Source organism: Felis catus, chromosome X (genome assembly GCF_018350175.1).
Source record: "Felis catus isolate Fca126 chromosome X, F.catus_Fca126_mat1.0, whole genome shotgun sequence".
NCBI lineage: Eukaryota > Metazoa > Chordata > Mammalia > Carnivora > Felidae > Felis > Felis catus.
Genome location: NC_058386.1, coordinates 28,074,356 through 28,101,506, shown reverse-complemented (window position 1 = coordinate 28,101,506; position 27,151 = coordinate 28,074,356). Strand labels below are relative to the sequence as shown.

General features: G+C 35.0%; 1 protein-coding gene across 11 annotated transcripts in view; it reads left to right on the top strand.

The window, feature by feature from the left end:
- The window catches only part of DMD (dystrophin), a 2,379,610-nt gene that overhangs the window by 1,019,363 nt on the left and 1,333,096 nt on the right, over positions 1–27,151 (top strand). For all 11 annotated transcript variants that reach the window (XM_045050793.1, XM_045050788.1, XM_045050791.1 and 8 more), the window contains 3 exons: positions 2,415–2,538; positions 15,407–15,494; positions 26,256–26,497. In XM_045050793.1, coding sequence (XP_044906728.1) covers positions 2,415–2,538; positions 15,407–15,494; positions 26,256–26,497 — 454 coding nt within the window. The remainder of the gene's footprint in view (positions 1–2,414; positions 2,539–15,406; positions 15,495–26,255; positions 26,498–27,151) is intronic.

Here is a 27,151-nt window from a genome sequence, read left to right as displayed (position 1 = left end):
GTGGTATTAACATCTCAACACTTCTGCCTTGCCCCATTCACTAGCATGTGAATGGCTGCAGGCAGATAGAAACAGTGAAGTTTATACTGTAGGAAAGGAAAAGCAAAAATGCTTTCTGAAACATTCTTATGGAAAACATGCACTGAATTTTGTAGGTGGCTACATGACCAGGGTCGAAGATTTGATTTAATGAGTTAACATCAAAGAGAGAAAAAGAGATGTTAAGAAGCCTGCAAGAGGATTCTGTTTCAATATCACCATTTTGAATGAAGGAATAGGAAACCCAATAACTGAACTTATAGGGAGAAAAAATAAATGTAGGGAAGATAAGAATCACCATGTATGATAAAATAAAAATCCATAAATATTTACAGTCCACATACATATAAAAGTTTTGACTTTCAGTGACATGGGATTGGAGTCGAAATCTCTGAATTCAAATCTCTGTTCCTTCTGTTTCTAGTTGGGTAACGTTCATTCAGTAAATACTTGTTACTCTGAACCAGGCCTTTTTTGAGGTGAAGGATATAACGGTAAACAAGATGAATTAAGTTCCTTCTCCATGGAACTAACAGTCTGAGATTCATTAGTTCAATTTCTTTGAGCTTCCATCTCCTTACATGAGCAGAGATTAATAAGATCTTACCACGGGCTTTTTTAACAACGTAAAAAGAGAATATGTTTTTGGAAGTGTTTTGTGCTCTCTGAAGCTCTGTATTAGCTTAATGTTAAAACAGTAGCCTGCAAGTAATATGCACAATTTTATCAGGTTTATATGACTTCAAGCCCTGAAATTTGAATTCAAGAAATCAGCTTCTAAGTTTGTGATTATGGAGAACTGGTTTAGTGATAGTTTATGTGAAAAATTCTGGGAAGTTTTAGCTCAGTTTAACTTCAGTGTGAGTTAAAAGTCTAATGTGGAAATCAAAACATTGGTTGAACTCATAGGCTGCATATCCAAGAAGATAATTGTGTATTATTTCCTGATTGTTCTAAACACTACTCACATGATCTCTTTAGGAACCAAATTTTGAGTAAGAGACTGGCAAGCCATGGAATTAGCTGTTGAAGTAATGAGAAGTAGGGTAGGATACTGTCAGATATTTTCTAGGGGTTTTAAAGAGTTGATTTCACCTATTTGAGTGCTGTATTGGATAAGAAGATACAGCATGGTGATGAAAGTACATTACTTGGGGTCTTAAATTTTGTATCTGTACTTTCGTTCTACTTCACAAATTGCCTATGAAATACGAGTAAATATTTTTCTGGGGACTTTGTTTGCCTGTTTTAATAAACTTGGATTAGATGATTTCTAAATTCTCTTTTCATAGATTCTTTACAGGTGCTGATAAAATCTAGGGACTCTTTCTCAAGAAAACATGCACACACATTTAGAATTGTGCCTGGAATTTCAAGTGATGCACAGACATCCTCCACCCTTGCAACCCATCCATGATTCTCCTCCAGTCTCTGCTTTAACTAGATCTGAATGACCTGATCCAACCATTAAATCCCATTGACTCCATAGGTCTCTGCAATAAAAGAATGTTTGTGAATATTAGGGCATGTGATTAGATGTCTATTGCAGCATAACAACCCACCATATTTAGTGGCTTAAAACAACAGTTCTTTATGTTTTCTTACACTTCTGCAATGTGGGCAGGGTTTTCTGGGTAGTTCTGATGCTCTGGTATCAGCTTGAGAATCATTTGGTTATATTCAATGGTGTTTGAGATGGGTCAACAGGTGAAAGTTTTATTCACACGCGTGGTGCCTCGTTCTCATTCATGTTGTCTCTCCACCTGGCTAGATTGAGCTTCCTTAATGGGGCTTTGGAATTCTGAGGTAACAGTTGCATTTTCAGTGCATGTTCTAAGAGGACAGGATTGACAGCGCAAGCAGCTATCAAGTCTCTGCTTGCATTACCCTTAGTAATATCCTGTTTGCTTTAGCAAGTCACAGAGCCCATTTCAGAGTCTGTATTGGTGGAGACTGCATAAAGGCATGGATATCCAAGTATGGTTCAATGGGAGCTACTGACCGGAATTACTTGTTTACTGTAAGTACTTTCCAGAAAGAAAGAGGGTTATCTTGGGGAGTAGTAATTTTTCAACCACTGCAAACATTCAAACAGAGGCTGAGTGATAGCTTATAGGAGATGCTGTAGGGAGGCAATTGCTACATTGCAATTAATAAAATGAACTCCACGATCATAAGACTGGAGATCAAAGCTAATTCCAAATTTTGAGCCTACCTAACTAGGGAAATGGTAGTGCTATTAACAGGAACAGGGGCATCAGGTAGGAGTCTCAGATTGGAAGGAGAATGGTAATGTGAATAGATTGCTTTTTTTTTTTTCTTACAGGAGACAGAGATAATCAAGAAATAATGACCCTTATTTTTTCCTGTCTTAGGTTGGATGTCGATATAACTGAACTTCACAGTTGGATTACTCGTTCAGAAGCTGTGTTGCAGAGTCCTGAATTTGCAATCTATCGGAAGGAAGGCAACTTCTCAGACCTTAAAGAAAAAGTCAATGTAGGTTATGCATTAAATTTTATGTATTTTCCTAAGTTTTGCTGCTTGTAAACTCTGTGCTTTGTACTGTCTCATTCTATCAGTTGAGAAGATTAAAGCAGTATGATATAGTCCTTTTAAATATATCTTTAACATATGTTTAGCATATCAAGCAGAATCAGAGTTTAGCACAGAGAAATCTTTCCTGGTTGTGCTGTGACTAAGCAGGATTGCTTTTCATAAGCCTTCTTTAACTTTTATATTATTTAGCTGTAAGTTAACAATTTTATAACATGAACTCATATTGATTTTCCTTCATGTCTTGTTCTGTCACCTCAAGGCTGGGAGTTTGCAAGCTTGCAGAATAGTATATAGACCCTTAAATATACTTAGGACCCTATTTATGCCTTCGCTATCATCCAAAAGTTATTCTTTATACTCATTAGTACTTGTCATAACAGATTTGCATTTTCCAGATATTTATGTATTGCATTACCATAACTAAAAGATGTCCAGCCTTTTTTCAGTATTTATTTATAGCAAGAGGTGGTTTGCTATTTTTATTCTCTACTGAGACATCATAGTTGTGTCCTTCACAATAGGGATTTTTATTAATTTAATAAGTGCTGCTTCATCTTCAAGGACATTATCAGGACTTTGATATTTCAACTTCACGATTATAACACATCCATTTTGGCAATTGTTTGTGAGAGAGTTTTAACAGTCACAGTAAATACTCCATAGTGGGCAGGCTAAAGAAACAAATATTCTGAATGTCAAATAGTTTTAGTATAGGAAGGTCACATGAGTGGATAACTCTGCTTTATGTTTTGAGCAGTCAGTTTCATACAATACAAACTCCCTTAGGTTGTTACAAATACAACACTTTCTTAGATACAAGCTAATACTTGCTGTGGAATTGGAACATTTGGAGAGCAAGAAAGGATTTTCTTCTAGGAGAAAATAATCTATTTTTTAGGCTGCTTGAGGTGGAGGGGGCAGATTATTCCACCAACATGTCTCAGAGTTAACTATTTATACATTGGAAAGTTATTTTAAATGCATTATTAGTTATATACAATGTTCTTAGTATAACAATAGACTATTATAAACAATTTCAGGAAATGAACATTATGATTATGTTATGAATGTTTTAGCTTTAAAATTAAACTAGAGCATAATATATATATGGTAGAAAATTAGCAAAATAGTGTTATTTCAATGTATACTTATTGGAGGTATATTATTTGTTAGGATTGTGGAGGGAAATTCTATGAGTGGAAAATTACTTAGAGAAGATGAACTCTAGATACAATTTAAAGTTCATGTGACAAATTTGGCCACTGAGAGTATAAGTCACCTTGGGTAGATATTTTATTAGCTAATTTAAATTTTTTAAATTTATCTTAATAATCTACTTATCTGTTTGTCATCCTATTTCTGTATCTTAAAACAGCTCTGATCAAGCAGCAAAATTGAGTTCCAGCATTTCAAGAATATAAATTCAAAATTTTCCTGTTATCATATGGTTACCTAGAAGCAATTTGCATTTAATCAATAGTGTCAGCAATGACAGACTGAAAGTACTAAAAAAAAAAAGTACAATGTTGTATGAGTGGTTTTCTGATGCTGCATGAGTCACCTTTATCAACTTCTACTCTCATTTTCAGAAATAACAACATCATTCTTAATTGCCTACTAAAATAGGGCATGAAATGATTTACCTAGACATTTGCTTCAGGCTAAATATAATATATATGTATTAAAAATCCGTGAGAGAAATACATAGTAATGATGATGGATATGCAGTTTAAGCGTACATTAGTTTTCTTAATTGTTCACCTGTCAGTGTATGTAACTTACTTTGAATACATGGGAGGCCTGTCTCATGAACTTGAATGGTATTCTTTTTTAGGTGTCCATTAAAAATGGCTAAATATTACCCTCTTTTTTTTTCTTTCTCTTGTCTTCTTTCTTCAGGTATTACTTTCATGAGTTTTCAACCAGTTAGAATATCCTCGAACATTATCAGTTCAGTTTTAAGTACTTTTGAACCTAACATAATTTTTCCTTATCTATTAGCCATGTGTATTATCCATATAATCAACATAATACACTTACTTAAAAGTTGAATTCTAGGGGACATTTCTACTCAAAGTGGTCCCTGGGCAACCAATATTAGCCACATCTGTGAGTTTATTAGAAATATGTGATTTCAGACCCAATGGCTCAATTTCCATTTGTACAAGATCCACAGGTGATTTGTTGGTACATAAAGATTTGCGAATCAGTACTCTAAGGCACAATATGGGACTTTACCAGACTCCTAGTTCCTTTACTCATTGTGTTAATGTCACCACAGTTGAGAATTGCAATCTGACTTCATAGGTAAAGCTACTCAACTTTTTGAATTGAGCACATGGTAATATAAGGTAGGAATTGAAATAGCAGTGTAGTCTTACTATAAGGTGATTGTACACCTGTACAGTGTTCTCTTGAAAGCCTTCATACCAGCTGTTAAGGTCAACAGACCTTGGGCTATTTCTGGAGCCAATGCTCCCTTGACACCAAATCAACTTTTAAACAAGTTGTACTGGAAATATTCAAGCCAATTCTTTCTACATTTCTTTTACTTCAATTATCCGGGTTTACCACCCAGAACAGAGGTCTCTCCATTCATCTGTGCTTTCTTGTATCTTCATCTCTCTGCTCTTTTACACTCTCTTTCCTCTGCCTCACTTGTTTTTCGTGCCTTCCTGCTCACAGTCCCTCTGTACTCTGAAGCCCTTCTTCGGAAAGAAACTTTCTGTCCTGTGTACTCCTTCTGTGCATCCATGGAAACCACTTTGACCCTCAGGAACACCACTAACACTCATGACTCTTTGACTTTGCCACTCATTTAGATGTGCTAGTTTCCTCACTTCCCAGGGCCAATTCCAAAGGTACTGCTCTCTATGTAAAAATCTCTTCCCTTGTGTTTGATGCCCAATAGCCATCTATCACCATTTTATAATATTATTTTTCTCATTGAAGACTTTGGCATTAGGATCACCATCTTCTCCACCCAAGTTGTACCTTCGTCCGTAAAAATCCCAGACCCTGTAGGGTGTCCTGCTATCTCCAAAAGTTGCCATTTCCCTAATCTCCTCAATTCAGCTACCCACTTGCATAACTATAGATGTTTCATTGCCAGACATGACTCTTTTCCTGAAATACCGTATTTACACAGATTGCTTGGTACTTCTCCATAAGCTTTCATGCATTCCTAGTACATTTTCTTCCCTATTTCTGTCAACAATTATTTCACATTTTTAGTGGATCTCCTAAACTTTTCCCCACCATTTATGGTAGATGACTTTCCCTCTTATTTTAAGATAATACCTCACAAATTGTGTGTATTTGTTCTCATATTCCTTTTTTACCTCCTTTGCCTTGTTGGAAGAGATGGTGCTTTGGCTGGTCAAGGCTAATCTGTGTGTATGTCCTAAAGAACCTGCTTCCATTCAGCCATATGTCCGTATCTTCACTAAACCCCTCCTCTCCTATAAACACATAGGACCATTTTTGTGCCTTATGTTCTTCAACTTCTCTGCAGGACTAGATTCTATTAACCTCTTTATCCTTCACGGAATTCTTTACTCTCTGGGTTTATGGGCTACCATTATCTACTGGTCTCCTTTTGAACATTTTGGTCATTTGTTTTATCCCCTTTTCCTTTAATAGTGATATTCTACACAATTATTGTCTTGTTTTTCTTCTCTGGATTATCCTCTTTCCCTCCTATTCAAATAACATCTATTTTCTAATGAACCCCAACTTTGTATCATTAGCTCATGCCTCTCCCTTAAAGCCCAAGCCCGTTTGCTTACTTGCCTAATAGACTTTAATTGAATATTTGCCTGAAAACTGAAAATAAACCTCATGATCTCCCCAGCCCTCCTTTATTTCTCTTTCTTTGTTTTGACACCCTAGTCCAGAAGCCTAAAAGCTAACTGGTCATCTAGACCTTTTCCTACCATTTGCCAGTCTATCCAAGTTCAATTAATTTTATTCTCTTACCAGCTCTTGAAACTGTCCTGTTCTCTCTATTTGCATCACTACAACCCTTATTGAAGCTAGTATCATGGCTCACCTCTGTTTAAGATGCCAATCCCTATGTGGTCTTCCCTGCCACTAATGTTGTATTCCTTTAGAAGTTTTAGCATGAGTTCTGTCAAAGCGAACTTAGTAAAACGTGAATATTACCCTGTTATGCCTCTGTTGATATTCATTTGAGAAAGCAGAAAGCAGCCATTGATAATCAGGAGCTGGCTTGGCTTCTTCAGTTAGTACTGAGAGATGCTCGATGCTGTGCTCGTGCTCATAGCTAGTCTGTGATGTTGTCCTGTTGAATATGCACAACGACTCCAAATGCCAACACTTAGACAAGACCGCTTCATGAATGTGGTGGATCAAGACAAAAAATGACCGTTTTGTAATCATGTTTCAGTACAGACACACAAAAATAACATGGTGAAAGCCATCCCAAGTGACTGCATGTCCCCCATCTTCACTGATAGGACAAATTATGTCATCTTACTAATCCTAGCTTTAGTCTCTTTACCCTGTTCTTGCTGCCTAGACAAAACCTTTTAAGATACCCAGTCATAGAAGCACTTCTGCTTCCTTACAACATCTCATTACTTCCTTGACCACCCCCTCACCTTACATGTGCACAACTCCGATAAAGTCTTTCTATCTTCTTACAGCCCTACACCTTTCAACTTAACTTTGTTAATCTATAGACATGTTCCTGGTGGCCTTTGGCTGGAAGGCATTGACAGAGTCAGTATTTTCACATTGCCTTTATGAAGGATACCATGATGTAATTCCTTTTTACTTATCCAAACTGATTGCTGGCCATTGTAACATTGATTAGAGTGTGGGTTTCTAGACATTAGGGATGGGAGCTTAATTTGGTTTTGTTGTTTGTTTTGGCTTGGCTTACTTTGGTTTTGACATGCCAGTGCCTAATATAGGGCCTGGTATTTAACACAACTGATGTTTGGCTATAGGAATAAGTGATTTTTTTTTTCGGTTCCTCGGGCACATTTTAAGTCAAGCCCTGCTACCAATATGAAGGATATAACAACTTCTGAATAAACATTTGAGTGAATAAATTACTTTTTCTGTCAAAGGGCAAAACTTCATTATAGAATGTTAAGTGAATAGAAAATTAATTGCTTCTAAAGTCAGGGTAGGCCTCTGGGGAATCTGGAACTTACTTTCATATTAATTAGAGAAGATGTCATGAAAAGAGGAGGCTTTTAAAAGATGCTGATAAAGAAGGAGGAAGAGGTCAGAGTGTTTTTAATCAACTTATTAGAGAATGAGTAAACTTCCCTTCTTTGTATACTTTGCTTAAAACTTAATTATGATTCTTCTTTCTTTATATTATAATACAACTCATTTGCCTTTTATTTTGCACTTGAAGTTACACATTTTAGAATTTTTAATTGCCTGATACCTCCAAGAATTTTTATGTGTTTTTGATATATTTTGAAATTAATGATACATTCCTTATGGAATGGTTCACTGATGTCTTTTTTTTAGCTATTGTATTCTTGAAATTATCTGTACTAGATACTTTAGAATGTGAGTAGCAGCTTCTAAACCTATGCTTATATATTAAATATATATTGACTAAAGTATTTAATACTCTGTTAAGAAAAATCATTTCAAAAGTATATGTTCTATTATAAAATGGAATTTTAAGATTAAAAATACTGTGTATGTGTATGCACACACACACATACATATGCGATAAACAGAGATAGGGAAACAGATATACAGAAAAGCTGGATGAGTTTCCTGAGGAAGAAAGATTAGAGAAAGATAATAATGTCTAGGGCAGAGATGTTTTCCTGAACAAGGTGATTTCTAAATGGTAGTTTTAGTCATCGGTTCTTAATGCTCGAAGAAGCATTGCTCTTGGCAAGAAGAAAATTGGTGCCCTTCATGAAAGATGTCTCTGTATGGTGTTGAGAAATCTAACTAGAGATACTTGGACTAACAGTGAAGATGAAATTCCTAAAACAAAATGGATGTCATGCTTGAAAAGCATTCGGTTGATATTTTGGCCTTGAAAACAAGGGGAAAGCTAATATATAAATGTGTGTGTGTGTGTGTGTGTGTATACACACACATATATGTTTACATATCTATCTATCTATCTATCTATCTATCTATCTATCTATCTGTCTATAGAGAGAAAGTGGAGAGAGAGAAAGTGAGCCATAGAAGAGGAGTAAAGGCTGAAGATGGTTAAAAACTAGAAAAATATCTAAGAAAAATATAGTGCCCACATTTCTGAGACCAACTAACAGTTGTCACTCTTATTCTCTAGTGATAAAAAAAAAAAAAAACATTTTGACATGTTAGCCTAGTATGACACGATCTGAAAATGCAGGAACAACTTAATTAGGGTACTTTAAGATATGCTCTTCTCTACCAGCCAACTGGAACACTTGTTTATCTGTTTCTGAGGTCCAAAGAATCCTGGTTAGTACCATGGTCATGAAAAAGTCTCTTTTGTTTAGTGTCAGTTCTACATTTTACAAACTCCATTGTGAGTTTGGATGATGGGTAATGCAGTTTTAGTTTCTTCCTCATGAGATCCGTGTCTCTGTGATCTTGAAATTTCATTCCATTTCTGTGGAACTCAAGCTCTTCTAGGCTACCAGTTTGCTATTACTTTGGCATGGACTCCATGATGTCTCAGTGAGGATGCCAAAAAAGTTTGCTGAAATTTTGTTTGGTAGACCATCGTTGGGAGTTTACGCTCCCTCTAATTTTTGCAGTGTGGTATTTTTTTATTATTCTGTAACAAATATTATAAGCATTATGTTGTGTTTTTTTTCTCTCTCTTTGTTTTCTTTTCCTCATCCAAGGTAAGATTCTATTAAGTTTTGATTTAATGAATTTTATGTGGTGCTATTTGTCTTCTGTTTGGGTAATTGCTTATTACTGCTATCAGGACTTCATAACAGTCCTGTTGGAAAGCGGGCCAATGTGCCCAACTCCCCATCTAACCTGCATCTTCTAGAAGACTTTCATTTAATCCAGCTTCCCTTTATTGAGCTTGCAGCACTTAACCTCCTAGGCTGGTTCTGTGATCACTGTATGTATAGCTACTAGAATTTGTTCTGCATTTACACCTTCATAGAGCATTTTAACTGTGGGGAGGGTGGGAGAGAGAATAATACTCTATATGGAGGCCTTATGCTCCAGTAGACCTCACCTTACTATGCGTCTACTATGTACCAGACCCTCTTCTGTGTACTGGACGTGACATGAAGAAGGAGGTACATGAGGATACCTGATCTTATATAATTTCTTTTCCAGTGGGGAAGATGAAAATTAAGCAAGATTAATATGCAAAATGTATAGACTGTTATTGATAATTGTCCGAGGCAAAAATAAAGGAGGAATGAGGGTTAGGAAGTTGTGTGTGTGTGCAGATAGAGTAGCAATAGCCGGTCTCCCTGAGAAAGTGACCTTTAAGTAAAGATCTAAAAGCAGTGAGTGATTTATACATTCCTGAGATAGGAGCATTTCATGGAGAGGGAAGAGAGAATGGATAGAACTGAGGGAGGAGCCTGCCTAGAGTGTCAGAGAACCACAGAATGTGGCGGAGCTGAAGAATTAGGGTATTGGGTCACAGCTGCTGAGGTCAGAAAAGTTAAGGAGGTTAATACAAGATGGGCCTTGGGTAGGACTTGGGCTTTTATTCAGAGAGGGAAGGGAAGCCACTGGAGAGTTGAGCTGACCTCCATTGTTTCTGGCTTTTTCGGTCTGCTGTGCTGAGAATATACCATCAAAAAGCAAAGATGGAAGTAGAAATCCCATTTAGTAGGCTGTTTGGAAACATGCAGACCACTTAGTGATAATGGAGGGTTTTTGTTTGTTTTGTTTTGTTTTGTTTTACTAGTGTGGTAGTAGTGAGCACAGTAACAACATCATTTTCTGGATGTGTTTTGAGGTTAGGGTCAACAGGAGTTTCTGAGGGATTTATTGGATATGGGGTTTGAGAGAAAAAGAACAGTCAGGAAGGATTATAAGCTTTCGGCTTGAAACAACGAAGCTCTAGATGTAGCCTCTATACATCTATCCAGGGCAATGTGGAAGAACCAGCACAGGAAATTGGGTGAAGGGAGTGTCCTTGGCGTAGGAGTAAAACTGTGTCCTTGTCATCTAGGAAAGCAAATGAAGAAACATTTTGAAGAAGTACCTGTGGATCAAATGATGGCATTAAAGCAAGTTGAGAACTGAGAATCAGCCACTGAATGTGGTAGCGTGGGGGCTAATGGTGTCATTAATAGGAAGTTTTGATGGCACTGAATAAGGGAACAGGTGTGAGGACCAGTTTCTCTCTTTCTCTTTTCTTTTTGCTCTTCTTTCATCTTCTCTTCTGCCATGGGCTCATTTGTACTTTGCAGTGGAGAATTGCGGAGGGCCACTTTTTGTCTTTGGTGGCACGTGCCTCTTTAAAGTAAGGGTTATGCCTTCCCTTTTCCAGAATCCTGTTTCTCTCTGCACTTTGTGGTGGTCACGTGATTTTGATTTTACTTTTTCTTTGCATTTTACATATATTTCTCTGAGAAAATGAGAGAAGGTAGAAGCATCAGGAACTAGTAATCTGACCTATTTTAACACAGACATTCATATATTTCATTTGAGAAAGAATGAGTATGTGTCTGGGTCCAGCAAAAAAGGGAATGTCAGTGCTTTTTATTTAGTAGACTTCTTTAACACTTTGTGTATGTGGTTACTTGGATTCTTGTCTTACCTTTTCGTGGGCAAGGTACTCTAATCAACTCTTAGATCAAAATTGATTCCTAAACTTGTTTTTAAAGTTATTCAAATCACCGTTCAGTAGAATGCCCACATGTGGCAGTTTGGGCCATTCTCCGTTTGTGGCATTCCATTTGTTACAGCTTAATTATTTCTAGATTTCCATTTTACTATGTAAGAATTGTCCCAGTTTGGGAGATAAATTATTTGAAGAGCCTCCTTTAATCTTCTCAGAATCCCTGGAGGGTAGGTATCTTTATTGTTATTTTACATAGAAAATATTGAGGCTCAGAAAGGTTGAATCACTTTCCAAATGTCAAACAGCTGGTAAGCAGTGGAGATGGAATTCAAACCATCTGAGAACAGAATGACTCCAAAACTTTTCATTACCTTCTTTACTGTCTTCTTGCTACCCTAAATTTCCTCACTTTTCATCAACCACCTATAGCTAGCTGTGTTTGAAATGAAACGTTTTCTGGACTCTTCACTGTCTTGCTCATACCCCTCAAGGTACATTTGTGCCAGTACTTCTCTTTATTTTCCAATATTCCCCTTGAAAGTGATGTTACTTAGGAGAACCCAGATAGCATCTACACACTGACAGATGACATCGTGGCCATTAAATGCTTCTTTCTCAGACCTATGTCTCTATTTATAACCCGTTACTCAGTTTGTGTTTAATAGACATCCGGCATCAGGGTACGGTAATTGAGCCATACACAGAGTGGCCAGTCAGCCTGTAGGCACTCATTGTCCATTCTGAGTGATCAGGAACTCCTTCTGATACCTTGGAGCCCAGACTGCATTACTGGTTAAATATTTTGAATGTCATCTTTGACTATATCTGAACTATCGGGTCACTTTTGCTGTGAGTTGTGGTTGGATAGGTTCACAGCTGTTTGATTATTTTTCATTGGAATACCCTTGGAAGCAACAAAGTGTGTTTAAAAGAGAGCTGAACTTGTAAATAGATTATCAGGGTTCTAAGATTGGATGTAAAGCCTTCTGCTTCTACGATCTTGTATATATGACTTAATCTTGGTGATGCTCTGTTTTCTCTGGTATAAAAGAGGGTAAGACACTGCTGGTTCCTTCTATCCTACAGAATTATTATGAAATACATATGAAATAATGCACATAAACTGTCATTTGGTGTGTGTGCCTCACTTTGCTCTTCTGTCAAACTTTAAGAGCAAGAGTACCTATTCCATAACTTATTCTTTTATTGTGATGGTTATTGTTATTATATGTATATTAGAATAACTAGAATAATGTGATTAACCAAACTAGATATTTAAGCTAGTTACCCCTGAAATAATCAGTTAGAAGTTTTCCTTTCTGTTAGTGATACTAATTGATTATTCAATTAGATGCTTAGAATAAAATGATGATGATCATGACATGTAGAAGGACATTGATAATTTTTTCATCCCTTATAAAGACAATACAGTGTTCTGATTCTACCCTTTGTATAATTTCATGTTAAAAAAAAAAAAAAAAAACAGAACCTCACTGTAGTAAAAATAGAAACTCCTGATAGGAAAGGCTAACTCTAACACTGTTTCAGTAGGAGAATACCAGTTTGTTGTTCTTGTCCTCTTGGAGTAAACATATTTTTTTCTTCTCTCTCTGGCCCCCCTTTTGCTGATGTAGTTCAAATGTGGAACACCCCAGATCCTGCTATAGATCTTGGTAGTTGTGAATGTTATATATTTATTTAGAATGTGCTAATGTTTTCTCTTCTAAAGTTCTCAGAGTCCTTGGCAAATAATAGCATTTACGTTTTAATGGAGAATAAATTTAAAGTACTGAAAACATGTGCCAATAAGCTACTTTCTAAGAACAGAGAATTTAGAAGACAAAAATTGAAAGTTGAGAAAATGGGAATTTGGGAACTTCTTCTAGGTTCTTACCTTTAACCAAAATGCCGTGGCTACTTTATTTTCATGGACTTTTCAATTCTACTAGAAAGTTAGGACCTCCCAGGGTTGTGCAAATACTTGTGTCAACAATTTGATAATGCCTTTGTGAAAATGACTTTCAAGGTAACCCAGAAGTTTCACCTGCTAATTGGTATGGGATCCTGGGAGCATATACTCCCCAAACACCACAGTCTGTGTGCTTTGAAATTTTCAAGTAGAATACAAGATATTAAAATGTGTCTATCACTTTTAGAGTTTCCCTACTGATGACATGAACCTGAATTTTCATTTGCTGCCCTTGACAGTGTAACATAAAAAGTATATTTTCCAGATAGGCTATAAATACTTAAAAAAAAAAAACAAAAACAGAAATGAAGACTGTCCTTTTACAGTATTTTAGTTCATTTATTTATTCGGCTAAATTTTAATTAGTATTTTGTTTATTAGTTTTGTTGTTTTTTTTTTTTTTTTCCCCTGATTGGATATATCCTATTGTCTATAGGCTTTTTTTTTTTTTTTTTTTTTTTTTTTTTTTTTTTTTTTTTAGCATTTTGTCCTCTTGACCTTGTATCCAGTAATCCTATTTCATGAAACTCTTCTTGAAATCACTTTTAAAAGCCCTCCATTCATTTGTGGTTATTTCTTTAAACTGGAGAATCTTTTTAAATACTTAAAAATGTATGGATTATAGTATGAGCACTCCCGTCATTTGGTGTGCTTGGGAAATAGTCTTGTCTAGAAATAAGATGATTACATCTTTCCCTAAATGTATTTCTGATGTTGCCATAATATCTATATCTATATTTAGTTGACATACCTTTCTTTTTCTCTTTGTTTGCTTTCAAAGGGAAGACTGTAGATCTGCACTGTGTAATTCCAATTGGCACTCGACACGCTGTGGCTTTTTAAATTTAAATTTAATTATATTAGATTAAAAATTAGTTTCCTCAGTCACACTTGCCGCCTTTCAAGTGCTCAGTACCCACGTATGGCTAGTGGCTACTGTACTGGACAGCACAGATGTGTAATATTTTTGTCCTTGAAGAAAATTCTATTGAACAAAGCTCTGCAGAGTGTGCACTTATTGATTATATGCCTCCTACCTGTGCTCCAGTATTACACCTTGGAATATTTGTTTAAATGCCTAGAGATCTGAATAAAAATTAGAAAAATGGTCTGATGTGGAATAATCTGTCACAAACTCAAGTGAAATCTTTGTATTATACTATTACTTAGTCACAGGAGTGTGGCTCTAGCTATATGTTAAATGACTTAAAGCTTGCTTTTTCTGCGAATAGTTCTGTTTTACGACATAAAGCATACTGTTACAGCCTCATTGTTAATGACTATGGTCATGCAGTTCTAATGTATCACATTTTACAATCTGGTATTTTATGTGATCTTAAAAATATCTCTGTAGAGACATTATGAGCTAAATCCAAGGGTATCAAATGCTCCATTTCGTTAATTTAAATAATTGTGTTTTCATTGTTCAAAGGCTAACTCTGTGTTAGGAGAAATGAACAAAGGGATTTCGAAAACATTTTGAAACTGAATCTATTTTTCCTTGAAATGGGAGTACTTTGAAAGTTTTAGAGAGAAAAATTAACCTGCAGTCTTGTGTTTTGATAAATATGGGTGGGTTTTATTTTGCTAAAATATTCCTGCTGGTACGTTTTTCCCTTTTTATATACTCATAAGACTTTTTTCTTTGATTTTAATACAGAATACGTAAGTTATTCAGAGTAACTTCAGTGGTGTGTTTTTAAAAGACAAATTCCATTTTTAATTATCTGTCACTGTATCATTTGATTGTTTCTTACAATTTGCTTTTGTTCCTTTTTTTTTTTGCAGTTTTATATTACAATGCATCAGAAACTATTATGTAAAAAAAATAAGTTCAGAGCAGAAATCTTATTAAAAGTAGTAGCAATTCGGTATGAAAATGGTCTGTGCTTTCACTGTCATTTTGATGATTCTGGTGCCAAGAAACTTGAGAAAGACGTCTTTAGATTCACACGATAAGCTGACAGAGTGAAATATCTTAAGGCTTGAAAGGGCAGGTAGAAGTTATAATTACTGTGTAACTTCACAATCCTTGTATTGAAATACTCACCTTTGCTATCATGCTGCAGGCCATAGAGCGAGAAAAAGCGGAGAAGTTCAGAAAACTGCAAGATGCCAGCAGATCAGCTCAGGCCCTGGTGGAACAGATGGTGAATGGTAATTACACGGAGTTGATTTAGATAATCTTCTTAGGGATTTGATAAACACATAGGTTCATATTTATCAGCTGAATTATATCAGACAAGCACTTCCTGAATGCAAATTTAAATTGAAGTGGGTTTGTGAGCTTTTTATTATTCTTTCTTAATGCTAAGGAAATTATTAGAGGAAATTCATCTTTGAGTCCAATGGAAGAAAATGGGATGTGCTAGAATATTTTATCAATCTATTGCGGAGAAATCAATTTTAATGCAAATCCTGCTAGCATTTGTCCAAGTAATTTAAGAAAACAAGGTTTGCAGAAATCATGGGGAATGTAAGCAATCCTATACTATGTGGAAACTGATTGTCATCTGATTTTAAGTAATTCTCGCAATATATTTTTCTGAACAGACTAAAATTATGTGTAAGGCCTCATCAGCACACCTTTTGCTAATAATATATTTGACATTTTTTCGGTTGCTTTTTATCTAATTTTTTAGTCCTTTTACAAATGACTCCTCAGGGGAAAGTTTATTTTTTTTTAACTTCAGCTGTTTTTGAGTAAGGTAAAAGGGCAAAGCTAACAATTTTTTTTAAGAATGAATTAAAATTAACTTTTCTGAACAAAATACTAGTTATTGACATCACTTGTGAACAAACCTGTTTGAAATCGCCATTGTTCTATTACTCTATTCACTTCCAGATAGAAGTAATTTATAAGACTCGGGTATTTTCAGACAAGATTTTTTTTTTACATACTTCACAGGATATGTTTGTAAGAATATAATAACCAAATGTAACAAAATTTTTTTTGGTACATGTCAGCTTTTTTGAGAACCTGCCTGCTTTCTGGGGCATAATTTTTGTGTATGAATTATTTCTTTGCCTTAATTGCCATGTTGGCATTAAAAAGTTCAGTGATCTTCCTAGGAAATCAATTCATGTTTTTTTTTTTTTTTTCTTTTAATGAGCCCCATGACTGTATTTGGTTAACAATAAAAACAAGCAAACATGACAGCTAAAGATTGGGTTAACAAGTTAATGAATACATAGAAGATGTAAAATACTGAAAGGTTATTGTTTGTATGTATGTTGCTGGGTGCTTTGACTGATGAGTTTGATAACAGCATGCTTGTATTAAATGAAATTGTATTATCTAAAAAATGGTTTTGTAAAAAACCATTATCTAAAATGGTTTTCCTGGGGCAATTTACCCCAGGAACTATATTATCACTTTTTTTTATTTTTATAAGCCAATGTAAAATCTATACCTTTAAATGGTCTCATTTTATAATCACATATCAAGTGTACCTTACCTCGAATCATTATTCAAAACCGTTAAAATTTAGAAATGGAGGGAGTGACTTTTTTGGTAGTTAAAACCACAGATAGGGGGCGCCTGGGTAGCTCGTCGGTTGAGCATGAGACTTCGGCTGGGGTCCTGATCTCACAGTTCGTGGGTTCGAGCCCCACAACAGGCTCTGTGCTGACAGCCCAGAGCCTGGAGCCTGCTTCGAATTCTGTTATCTCCCTCTCTCCCTCCCCCTCCCCCACTCACACTCTGTCTCTGGCTCTCAAGAAAACAAATAAAGCATTAAAACAATTAAAAGAGAAACACAGATAGGATTAAAAGGATTATATGATTAGTGATGATGTCATTTTCTAGATTAATGCCCTCATAGCTGTAAGTTTTGGAGACCTCAAGAAAAATCAAGACATACATTAGGTCCTTAATAAATACAGATTGGTGAAATTCCTAGCAAAGCAAAGTTAAGGCAGTAATGGAGTTAATTTTGGTCAGAGAATAATAATACTTCTAAGGATATTGGCAACTTGTGAGGAGAACAAAGAGCAGTAAGAGGCAGGGTGTGACGTGTGACATTCCTTACTGGTTGACTTTATTGATCAAATTTTAAGCTTCTTATCTGTTAGGCCAATAAAGATAAGGTCTGACTGTTAGATGATCAGGCCCAAATTTGGGCTGTAGCTAGAGCATAGCTCTTATGCTCCATTATTTCAAACAGTTTATATGATTACTAAAAAGTAGACTCAAAGACTGTAACTTATCTTTCTGTTCCTTTTTGGTCTTACACAGAATTAAGTGTAATTCATGATACTTACTTTATGTGATTGTGCAATTGGTGAGTTAAGACAGACACACAAATAAATGCCTGGAACACCTCTCCAGGTATTATTTCATTGGGACTCCTAACCCTAATTTACGTTGGCTCCAGGGGCCTAGAACCAAAAGCTAGAGTTAACTGGTGTGGCTCAGGGAGCTGAAAGTTAAGGTCTGAAATTTACAAGCCCAGAATTTCTTTTCTCACATTTAGGCTGTGGAGTTAAAGTAAAACTCATAACCATATAAAACACACATATATTCTTACCGTTTTATTTATGGAAAGGAAAATAACAACTGAATCATGGCACTTCATTTATGACCTCACGTAAATGTATATGCCTTTTAACCACGTACCTTGCTTGCTCAAAAATAAAGATAAAGACAAGTCATTCTTGTATACTCTTAAAATCTTGTTCAACTGATACAAATATTGATAGTTTGTTTTATTGTGCTCACAACATTTAACATATATAGTGTGAAATATGTATAAAGAATGACATAACTATTTTTAAAAACATTTTATAAATGCTATATTTTCTATGTATGTATACATAGAAAGCTGAATTTTTTTACTTCAGATAATTTACCCCAAGATTACAGTGCTTCTTTAAAGTTCCGGAATGATTTCAGAACTCCTCTTTGAAATTTTTCTTCAGAATGAAAATCGAAGACATGCAAAAAAAAATCCTCAATACTTACATTTTGCATCAGTTTTGGAACAAAATGGAATGGCACATCAGCTGTATTTGTAAATCCCCTTTGGCCATTTCTAAATATCTACTGAAAGAATGAATGTTTAGCATCACCTAAGAAATGCAGAAAACAAAACCTATCAGTCTTGAAGGCAGTTTCTCAAAGGAAATTAAGAAAAAGGGCGAGTGTCTTAAAATTGTTACAAGTGTAAGGTACCATGATGCCAATATAGAAGTGACTTTGATTTAATGTCACAGAGTTTTGTTCAAAATCAGTTTTATGTCCTGAAAACACGATTTCTCGTAACATGTTTAGTTTTGCAGGGTCAAGTAGAACTTAGAACCAACTTAAGATAATTTTCATTTTGGCTGTACTTTATCAAATGCAAAGAATTATTTGCAGAATATTAAAATACACTTAAATATAGTGTGAATTTTAATATTGTGAGTTTTATACTAGAATGATTTATATTTGGGAAGTATGTACAGATTCAGTAGGAGACTCTTACGAATTTATTTGCAACCTTTTTTTTTATACCCAAAAAAGGGAGGTTGAATAAATTATTTGCATACTTTAAGGCTTAGTGGAACATTTTCCTTGAGGATGTCCCATTTCTTTTGTAAGAGTGTGAGTCATGTTCCTGATCCTAATAGGCTAAAAAAAGAGACTACAGTGCCACTAACAGAGTGTTAGCTTAAAACTCATGTTTTTAAGGTTTTGACATGGATTTTGGTAGAATTAACTGGCTTATCTATTCCTTACCTATATTCTTGCTGAACTAACATTAAATTTGTGCTTCTTGTCAACACCATTTGATTGGATAAGTATGGGAGTAATTTGAGAGGGTGTTGGATGGCGAAGAGAAATTCTTTATTAGAGAAGTTTTTTCACACATGTAATTTTTATGAAACTTATTGTCACTCTGGAAGATGGGAATAATAACTTCAGTCTCAAGAAATTGTTGGCTTTCTAGAATTTTAATGAGAGTGACTGGGAGACGAGACTGGGTACCTAGTGATCTAATTATGTTTCCTGAAGCTGTGTTATACCGAGAAGGAGGGTTTCCAAATTTGTATTTATTTCATTTTTTTTCATGGATACAATGTAACCTTCTTTAAGTTTTTTTAAAATAATTTTTCGTGTAAATACAAAATTGGTATAAAATGATTAAAATTTTAGAAAATTTAACAACTAAATATGGTAAAGAATCTTGCTACACTATCATTACTATTGATTATTAGTTAAGGAATCCCAATTTCCTAAGATTTTATGTCAAACAGTTTTTTTTAAACTGATCTGCTTACTTGAGAGCCAAAGCTTTGCAGTGTATGAGTGAGACTATAGGATTTCAGGACATTCTAGAATATTTTTTTTAATTTTTTTTTTCAATGTTTATTTATTTTTGGGACAGAGAGAGACAGAGCATGAACGGGGGAGGGGCAGAGAGAGAGGGAGACACAGAATCAGAAACAGGCTCCAGGCTCTGAGCCATCAGCCCAGAGCCCGATGCGGGGCTCGAACTCACAGACCGCGAGATCGTGACCTGGCTGAAGTCGGACGCTTAACCGACTGCGCCACCCAGGCGCCCCTAGAATATTTTTAATCTAAACATTTGCTTACTTTGTTTCTACCTATTTAGATTAGACTTTATTCTTAATTTTGTTTGTAAAATAATGTTCTTGCATCTCTATTTGTTCTCCTTAACAGCCAGGTATTAAAAAAAATGCCTGGTTTAGATAAATTGTTTTCCTTTATTATTAATAAAACTACCAAGAAAATACTTACATCAAACCATTTATTTGAAAGCACACGTAAACATAGCTCAGTTTCCCCACCTTTATATTTCCCGCATAAAATTGTTTGACTACAATATGCAGAGGAGCTACTGTGATATAATTATCTAATAGGGTTAGTGATGTTTTCTACCTTAAACTGAGCTTCACTTTCAATTTCTAATTGTAGTTTTCTGTATGTTAATTAAGAGTCTGAAGACAATCATATTAAGGAAACGTTTAAATAAAAGTAGTAATTATTAGTATATTAGACTAGAAGAATATCTCAAAACGATCATCCCTTGAGTGTTAGATTATAGTGTATAAAATAATACCTAATAGTAAGTTGGCTAAGGATTGTAATTAAATAGTACAGACCGATAACAGAGACAAGAACACCTCTTATCTTAATATTAACTATGTAACTGTATTTTTAGTATTTTGGTTTGTAGTTCATTATGTACTTCATATACATGATGTCTTTTGAGTTTGGGCAACAAAATTTTGTTAGATGGATAAGGACACGGATTATAGTTGGACTGGCTCATCTCAAAGCCAGACCTCTCATTAGCCTCTCTTCACATCGTTGTGAAGGATTTTCAGTGACAGTAACTCTTCTAATTATATTGTTTAATAGGAAGACATTTCACGACTGGTCTGTGTAACCATGGGGCCTGGAAACAGCACTGTCTGCAATAGTCCAGCCCCTCCATCGTAAATGAATAGCTTTCCACAGTTGCACCCATTTTCTCCTCTCTTATCCTCCTTACTCTCTCCTTGGTTCTGCGTAGTTTGATTTATGTCTCCTGGTTTTTTTTTTAAGTATTGCTTGGGTAATGGTCTCCACAGACTTCATACTCAATAAATGTTCTTAATTGAGTGGCCCATCATTCTTTTTTTTTTCTTATTTTTTTCTTATTTTTTTAAAATATATGAAATTTATTGTCAAATTGGTTTCCATACAACACCCAGTGCTTATCCCAACAGGGAGTGGTGGCACATTATTCTTTGATTCCAATCTCCAGGGGAAAAGACTTCTTGCTCTCTGTGTGTGTGTGTGTGTGTGTGTGTGTGTGTGTGTGTGTCTGTGTGTGTCTGTGTGTGTGTGTGTGTATGAGAGAGAGAGAAGGAAAGGGAGAAGGTCACAGTGGTCACAGTTGTTGGAAAAAATTAGTCACGAAAACAAATATAAGTAGGAATCTTGCCTTTGTCTCATAATTCAGTGATGTTTAAAAATAGGAAAAAGTGAAGAAAGAGCTCAAGTGGTAATTTATGCATTATATTCACTAGGGGTATAAATTTATATAAACCTACTAGTTTTTAAAAGCTATTTAAAAAATGATACAGCCATTGTATACAAGTGAGTGTGGTCAAAGAAACCTCTAGAATTTAGTCTACACTAAAGCCTTATTTTCATGGACTCAGTAAATTTCTGTTACATTTTAGGCGGTTACGTTGGATGCCAAATTGACTTCTAATGACCCTTACCTAATATTCAATAAAAATTGGAGTCTATTAGAAACTTTATTTTAAGTTTTCATCCTGAATATTCTTCTAATTCAAGAGCTCTGAAAACACAGGTTTTGCATTATTCTACCCTGGCTTCATGGCTAATGATGAATATACTTGATGAGGAATACTTCACTTTAAGTGGCAGTTCTGAAGTACTTGCATGGAAGGTGGTGCACAATTAAAATTATTCTAACAGTCTGTTATGCACTGTACACAAGTAATAAAATTAATGGATGCACTTGAAGTAATGATCCATTTCCTCTGGGTGCAATATATTTATTCATGGACTATTTCAGGGGTTGTTTAGAATATGAGATGTGAATGGATTATGATCCATTATCCCTGAGATTCTAATGTGCTACTAAAAAATGGATTCCATAAGTATTGTTCATAACGCCTGGTGAGTTAGTGTTTGTATTCTTAAGTAGCTAACAAAAATTTAGAAAAACAGATGGTCAAATGATTGATGCTTAAAACTTTTCAGATATTTACACCTAAAAACTGTCATAAAACTGTAAATTTTCAGTTGAGTTAAGGAGCATGTAATTCTTTGAAATACACATAAAGCTGTTATATAGAATAGTATAATTATTCATATGCAAGTATTCGCTTGAAAAAACAGTATCCTTATTCTACACAAATTTTAAGGAACTTTCTGATAATAGATAGCTGATTAATTCATGAAGTTGAAATAATGGGTTTTATAGTTTTAGTTACAGAGAGATACATGAAGTGATGTGCCATGTGACCGTGCTTTTGATCCTTCCCCCAAGTAGTTTAAAGCAAACTGGAAGCAAAAGAGACCATGTGCATGTTTGTGTTTGGTTTTTTGTGTCTGTGGGTATCACTTGATATTCATATTCATATTCATATGAAGTAAGGTATTGATTTAGTATTGTGTGAGTTCACAAGTACGCTGTATTTGTTCCTTACCTAGTCTAAGCTGAGTTTAGAGTTTAGAAGGACAGATTACACTCTTGTTGAGCAGGAAGTGTATTCACACATGAATTAATACAACATTTACATGCAAATCCTTCATGATATATCTTATTCTCTGTGATCAGCATCATATCTTTGCCAGTGACATGTAGGAATTTCTGGGTTGTTTTTTGTTTTCATTTTTGGTATGGTTGCCCCTTAGAACATGAATTGAAAGTGATTATAGATATATGACCAAATGTGCCAAGCTTTGCTAGTAAACTCAGGAATTTATCACTGGTTGATATGATTTCTTTGAAAAGTTTCGACATATATTTTTATATCCCATATTAGTGTCATATTATATAAACTTAGCACTAACTTTTTAAAATATTAGTCATTAATTTTTTTTATAAATGACCCCTTTGCAGTCATTAAAAAGACCCCCACCGGGGCATTAAAAAGTCGGTTGGGTGTTAGACTTCTGCTGACATCATGATCTCACAGTTTGTGGGTTTGAGCACCACATCAGGCCCTGTGCCGACAGCTCAGAGCCTAGAGCCTGCTTCGGATTCTTTGTCTCCCTTTCCCATCTCATGCTCTCTCTCGCCCTTTGTCTCAAAAATCAACATATAAACATTAAAAAAAAAAAGACCCCCACTATCACCAATGTCAACATTTGAAAGATATGATTTCTTTTTTTTAAATTTTATTTAATTAATTAATTTATTTACTTTTTGAGAGAGAGAGAGAGAGAGGAAGAGGGAAAGAGAGAATCCCAAGCAGGCTCCATGCTCATTGCGGAACCCGATGTGCGGCTCAGTCTCACGACTATGCGATTGTGACCTCAGCTAAAATCAAGAGTTGGATGCTAAACCGACTGAGCCACCCAGATGCCCCAGGATATTTTTTTCTTTTTATTGTTGTTAGCTACATGGTATTTTCTATAATTTTTACCAATATTTATTGGTTGCCTGGCATATGTCAGACTTTGTGTAACTTCTTCACACACGTTAACTCAGAACCCTCATAGGTATCCTATGAGGTCAGTTCTCTTTTAGCCTCATTTCATAGATGAGAAAAATGAGATCCAATGAGACCAAATAATTGAACCTCGTTTACTCATTTAGTAAAAGGATTCAAATTTGAACTTGGTTCTGCCTAATATCAGAGCTATTATTGTGAATTTCTAGAACTTTGTTTACCTTCACCATTTATCCTAATAGGGAGAGCCTTCTGTCACCTATCATTGTATTTTAATTTACCTTTATTCAATTATAAAAAGCAGTATGTTAATGAGTAAGGAACTATAGATTTCATAATGGATTTGTACAAAATTTGCTGTTTCATTTATTTTCATTCCTTTTACAGTGATGTTTACCATCTGGATATTTTTTTGGCATGACATATTGAGCTGATAGTTTTGGGTGATGATCAACAAGGACACATTAAATTCTATCCCTAGATTTTAATATATACCACAGGACCTATGGGTAATTCATTACAGTTAGGTTTATATTTTTCTGATTAAATTAACATCTATTACTCATATTGAAAATCAACTTAACTTTTTCATTTGAGAAGGAGTTTTCATATGATTGACCTCTCTCAGGGACAATGAGATATTTCTCTGTGTATTTCCTTGTAATTTAGACCATGTAGCATCAGTTCATCAGTACCTTTAGCATGTCTTACCTGCCTATCTTGGAATTGGACCACCCTGGTGGTCTTCTCAGTGCTTACTCAGCTTTACCATATGCTGAAATCATTTCCTCTAAACATCATTTATTATATACATTGCATATTTTTGAATCATTATCTAACGTAATATAAAATTTCTCCCCTGTATATTTTTAAATTATTCTCTTTCATTTTCCAACAATAATGTTAGCATTTTATCATGTTATTTTTTTATCTGAGTTGCCTAGATGACCACAGTTTTGGATTCTTCACTGACATTTTGTAACAAACATGATTATTTTTTTAATTTTTCTTAATTATTTATTTACTTTTGAGAGAGATACAGCGTGTGAGCAGGGGAATGGCGGAGAGAGAGGGAGACACAGAATCCGAAGCAGGCTCCAGGCTCCGAGCTGTCAGCACAGAGCCCGACGCAGGGCTCAAACTCACAGACCATGAATGAGATCATGACCTGAGCTGAAGTTGGATGTTCAACTGACTGAGCCACCCAGGCGCCCCAACAAATATGGTTATTTTATAACTACAGTTACTTCATGGCATCCCTAAAGCATATTTTGGTATAATTCTTGGTCACTGCTCAAAACCAAATTTTCACAAACAGTGTATCACACAAAACATCCAGATTTCTCAACAAGGCCACTTGCTTCCTTAACTATTAGGAGAGTATTAGAAGAATATTTAGCTTGTAGAAACCTTTTATAGTTGTATATATGGGGATATGCATATTTTATCTTTTTACACTTTATCTTAAAGTTATTTTTCTTACAAAATCTATCATCCAAAGAAGGAAGAAAAGATTGTTGCCAATAATATTTGCAAAGTTTGTGTTCTCCAGTGTCTTATCAAAAGTGAGGTTTCAAATGCATTGAGAGATGTGGTTTGGGGTGTGTGTGTGTGTGTGTGTGTGTGTGTGTGTGTATGCATGTGAGTGAGTGTGTAAGAACACCTAAATTTTGTCAGTTAACTATGGAGAGTGATTTTTTGTAACATAGCATTACATGATGTTGCTACTCTTTCATGATATGTATAGGATAATATATACTTGGATTGATATTAGCCATCACATATCACATTATGACAAAACTTACATAAGATAGTATATATTGGGGTGTCTGGGTGGCTCAGTCCATTAAACATCTGACTCTTGATTTCAGCTCAGGTTGTGATCATACACTTTGTGGGATTGAGCCCTGTGTTGGGCTCTGTACTTACAGTGTGGAGCCTGCTTGGTATTCTCTCGCTCCCTCTCTCTCTGCCCCTATTCTGCTCACACACTCTCTTTCTCTTAAATAAATAAAACATTAAGAAATGATAGTATATATTAAACACAGTGAATTCCTAACACATAGTAGAGTGATAATGATGTTTTTATGTTTCCCATTTGACTTGGATAGATTTTTTTCTGCTTTAGTTTTGCTATAGATGATTTTAAAATTTTCAGATCACCTTTCATATTTGTAAATGATATGTAAGTAATAGTATTTTTTCATATTAGATTTTTTTTTACTGGTTGTTTCAATTTTTTGGACCCATGGAAAATCTGCTTATTTCTGGCTTTTATAGAAGAATCAGAGAATTATTGCTTTTTGATGAATTTTCTTTTTTTTTTGGTTGAAAATCCAAGTAACATTTTGGCTAATACCCAAACCATTTAAAAAAATACAAATGTTAGTGTTTCACTGTACATTTTAATAGCATACATGGTATTTAACAATTATTTGGAATCCTCCAAAACATTTTTTGTCCATGATCATTCTTCCAGCCACCTTCAGAGCTTTGACCATTTTTGTTTTTATTTAAATATATTCTACTTCTCTACATCTTATGTGTCCTTATTTATTACTTTATTACATTCATACTCTTGATAAGATGCATCTCTAATAAGTTACAATCAGTAATCAGAAATCATTGGTACTTGTGTTTCTTGATCAGTAAATAAATGATTTGTTTGAAATCCTTAATATGATGAATACTTTAAAACTTGAGACACATTGGTTTTCAGATAATGTCTTACAGTCTGGGGCTTCAGTGGATATATTTTAAAAATCTTCTTTCTAGAGGGTGTTAATGCTGACAGCATCAAACAAGCCTCAGAACAACTGAACAGCCGGTGGATAGAGTTCTGCCAATTGCTAAGTGAGAGACTTAACTGGCTGGAGTATCAGAACAACATCATCGCTTTCTATAATCAGCTACAACAATTGGAGCAGATGACAACTACTGCTGAAAACTGGTTGAAAACCCAGCCTACCACCACATCAGAGCCAACAGCAATCAAAAGCCAGTTGAAAATTTGTAAGGTAAGATTCTTTCCTCCTATTTGGATCATGATCAATAGGAATTTCTTGGCAGTTTCCAGAAGAAGAGTAAATTATTTGGTAAAAAACTTACCCATTGAAGGATTTAAACACAATAAGGATAAAAATATAAGTGAGGAAAATGAGTTTAAATAGATAATGCATGATGTCTCGATCCTAAAAAAATGTATTTAGAGTACTCACACATGGCTAATTGATTTTGTCAGTTTGCAGAATGGTAAGGCAGTTTTGGAGTATGGAAGCAACACATATCCTAGGAGAAATGGCCAATAACTGGGAGATCTTTTTTATGGCAACTCATGTGCTAAAAGGAAAACTCATTCATATGTTGAAAAAGTGGAATCCACACAAACACAAAAAGTTGATATATAATTGGATGTATAGGGAAATTCTTTAAAACTGACAGTTCTCTCAAATTAGGATAATTTGAGGAAGGTTTCTTTACCAACATACTTAACCATGGTGCTTGGAGTATAGAGGAACCATAAAGGATAGTACCGTAACCTGGCATCAGAGTTGTAACCATTCTCAGGACAGAAATGACTTAGAGAAGTTACAGAAACCTAGAAGGAAGGAGTTGGACAACTATTGTAAAGACAGCCTTAAGAGCCAGCCCAAGTGCCATGCCAGGAATGG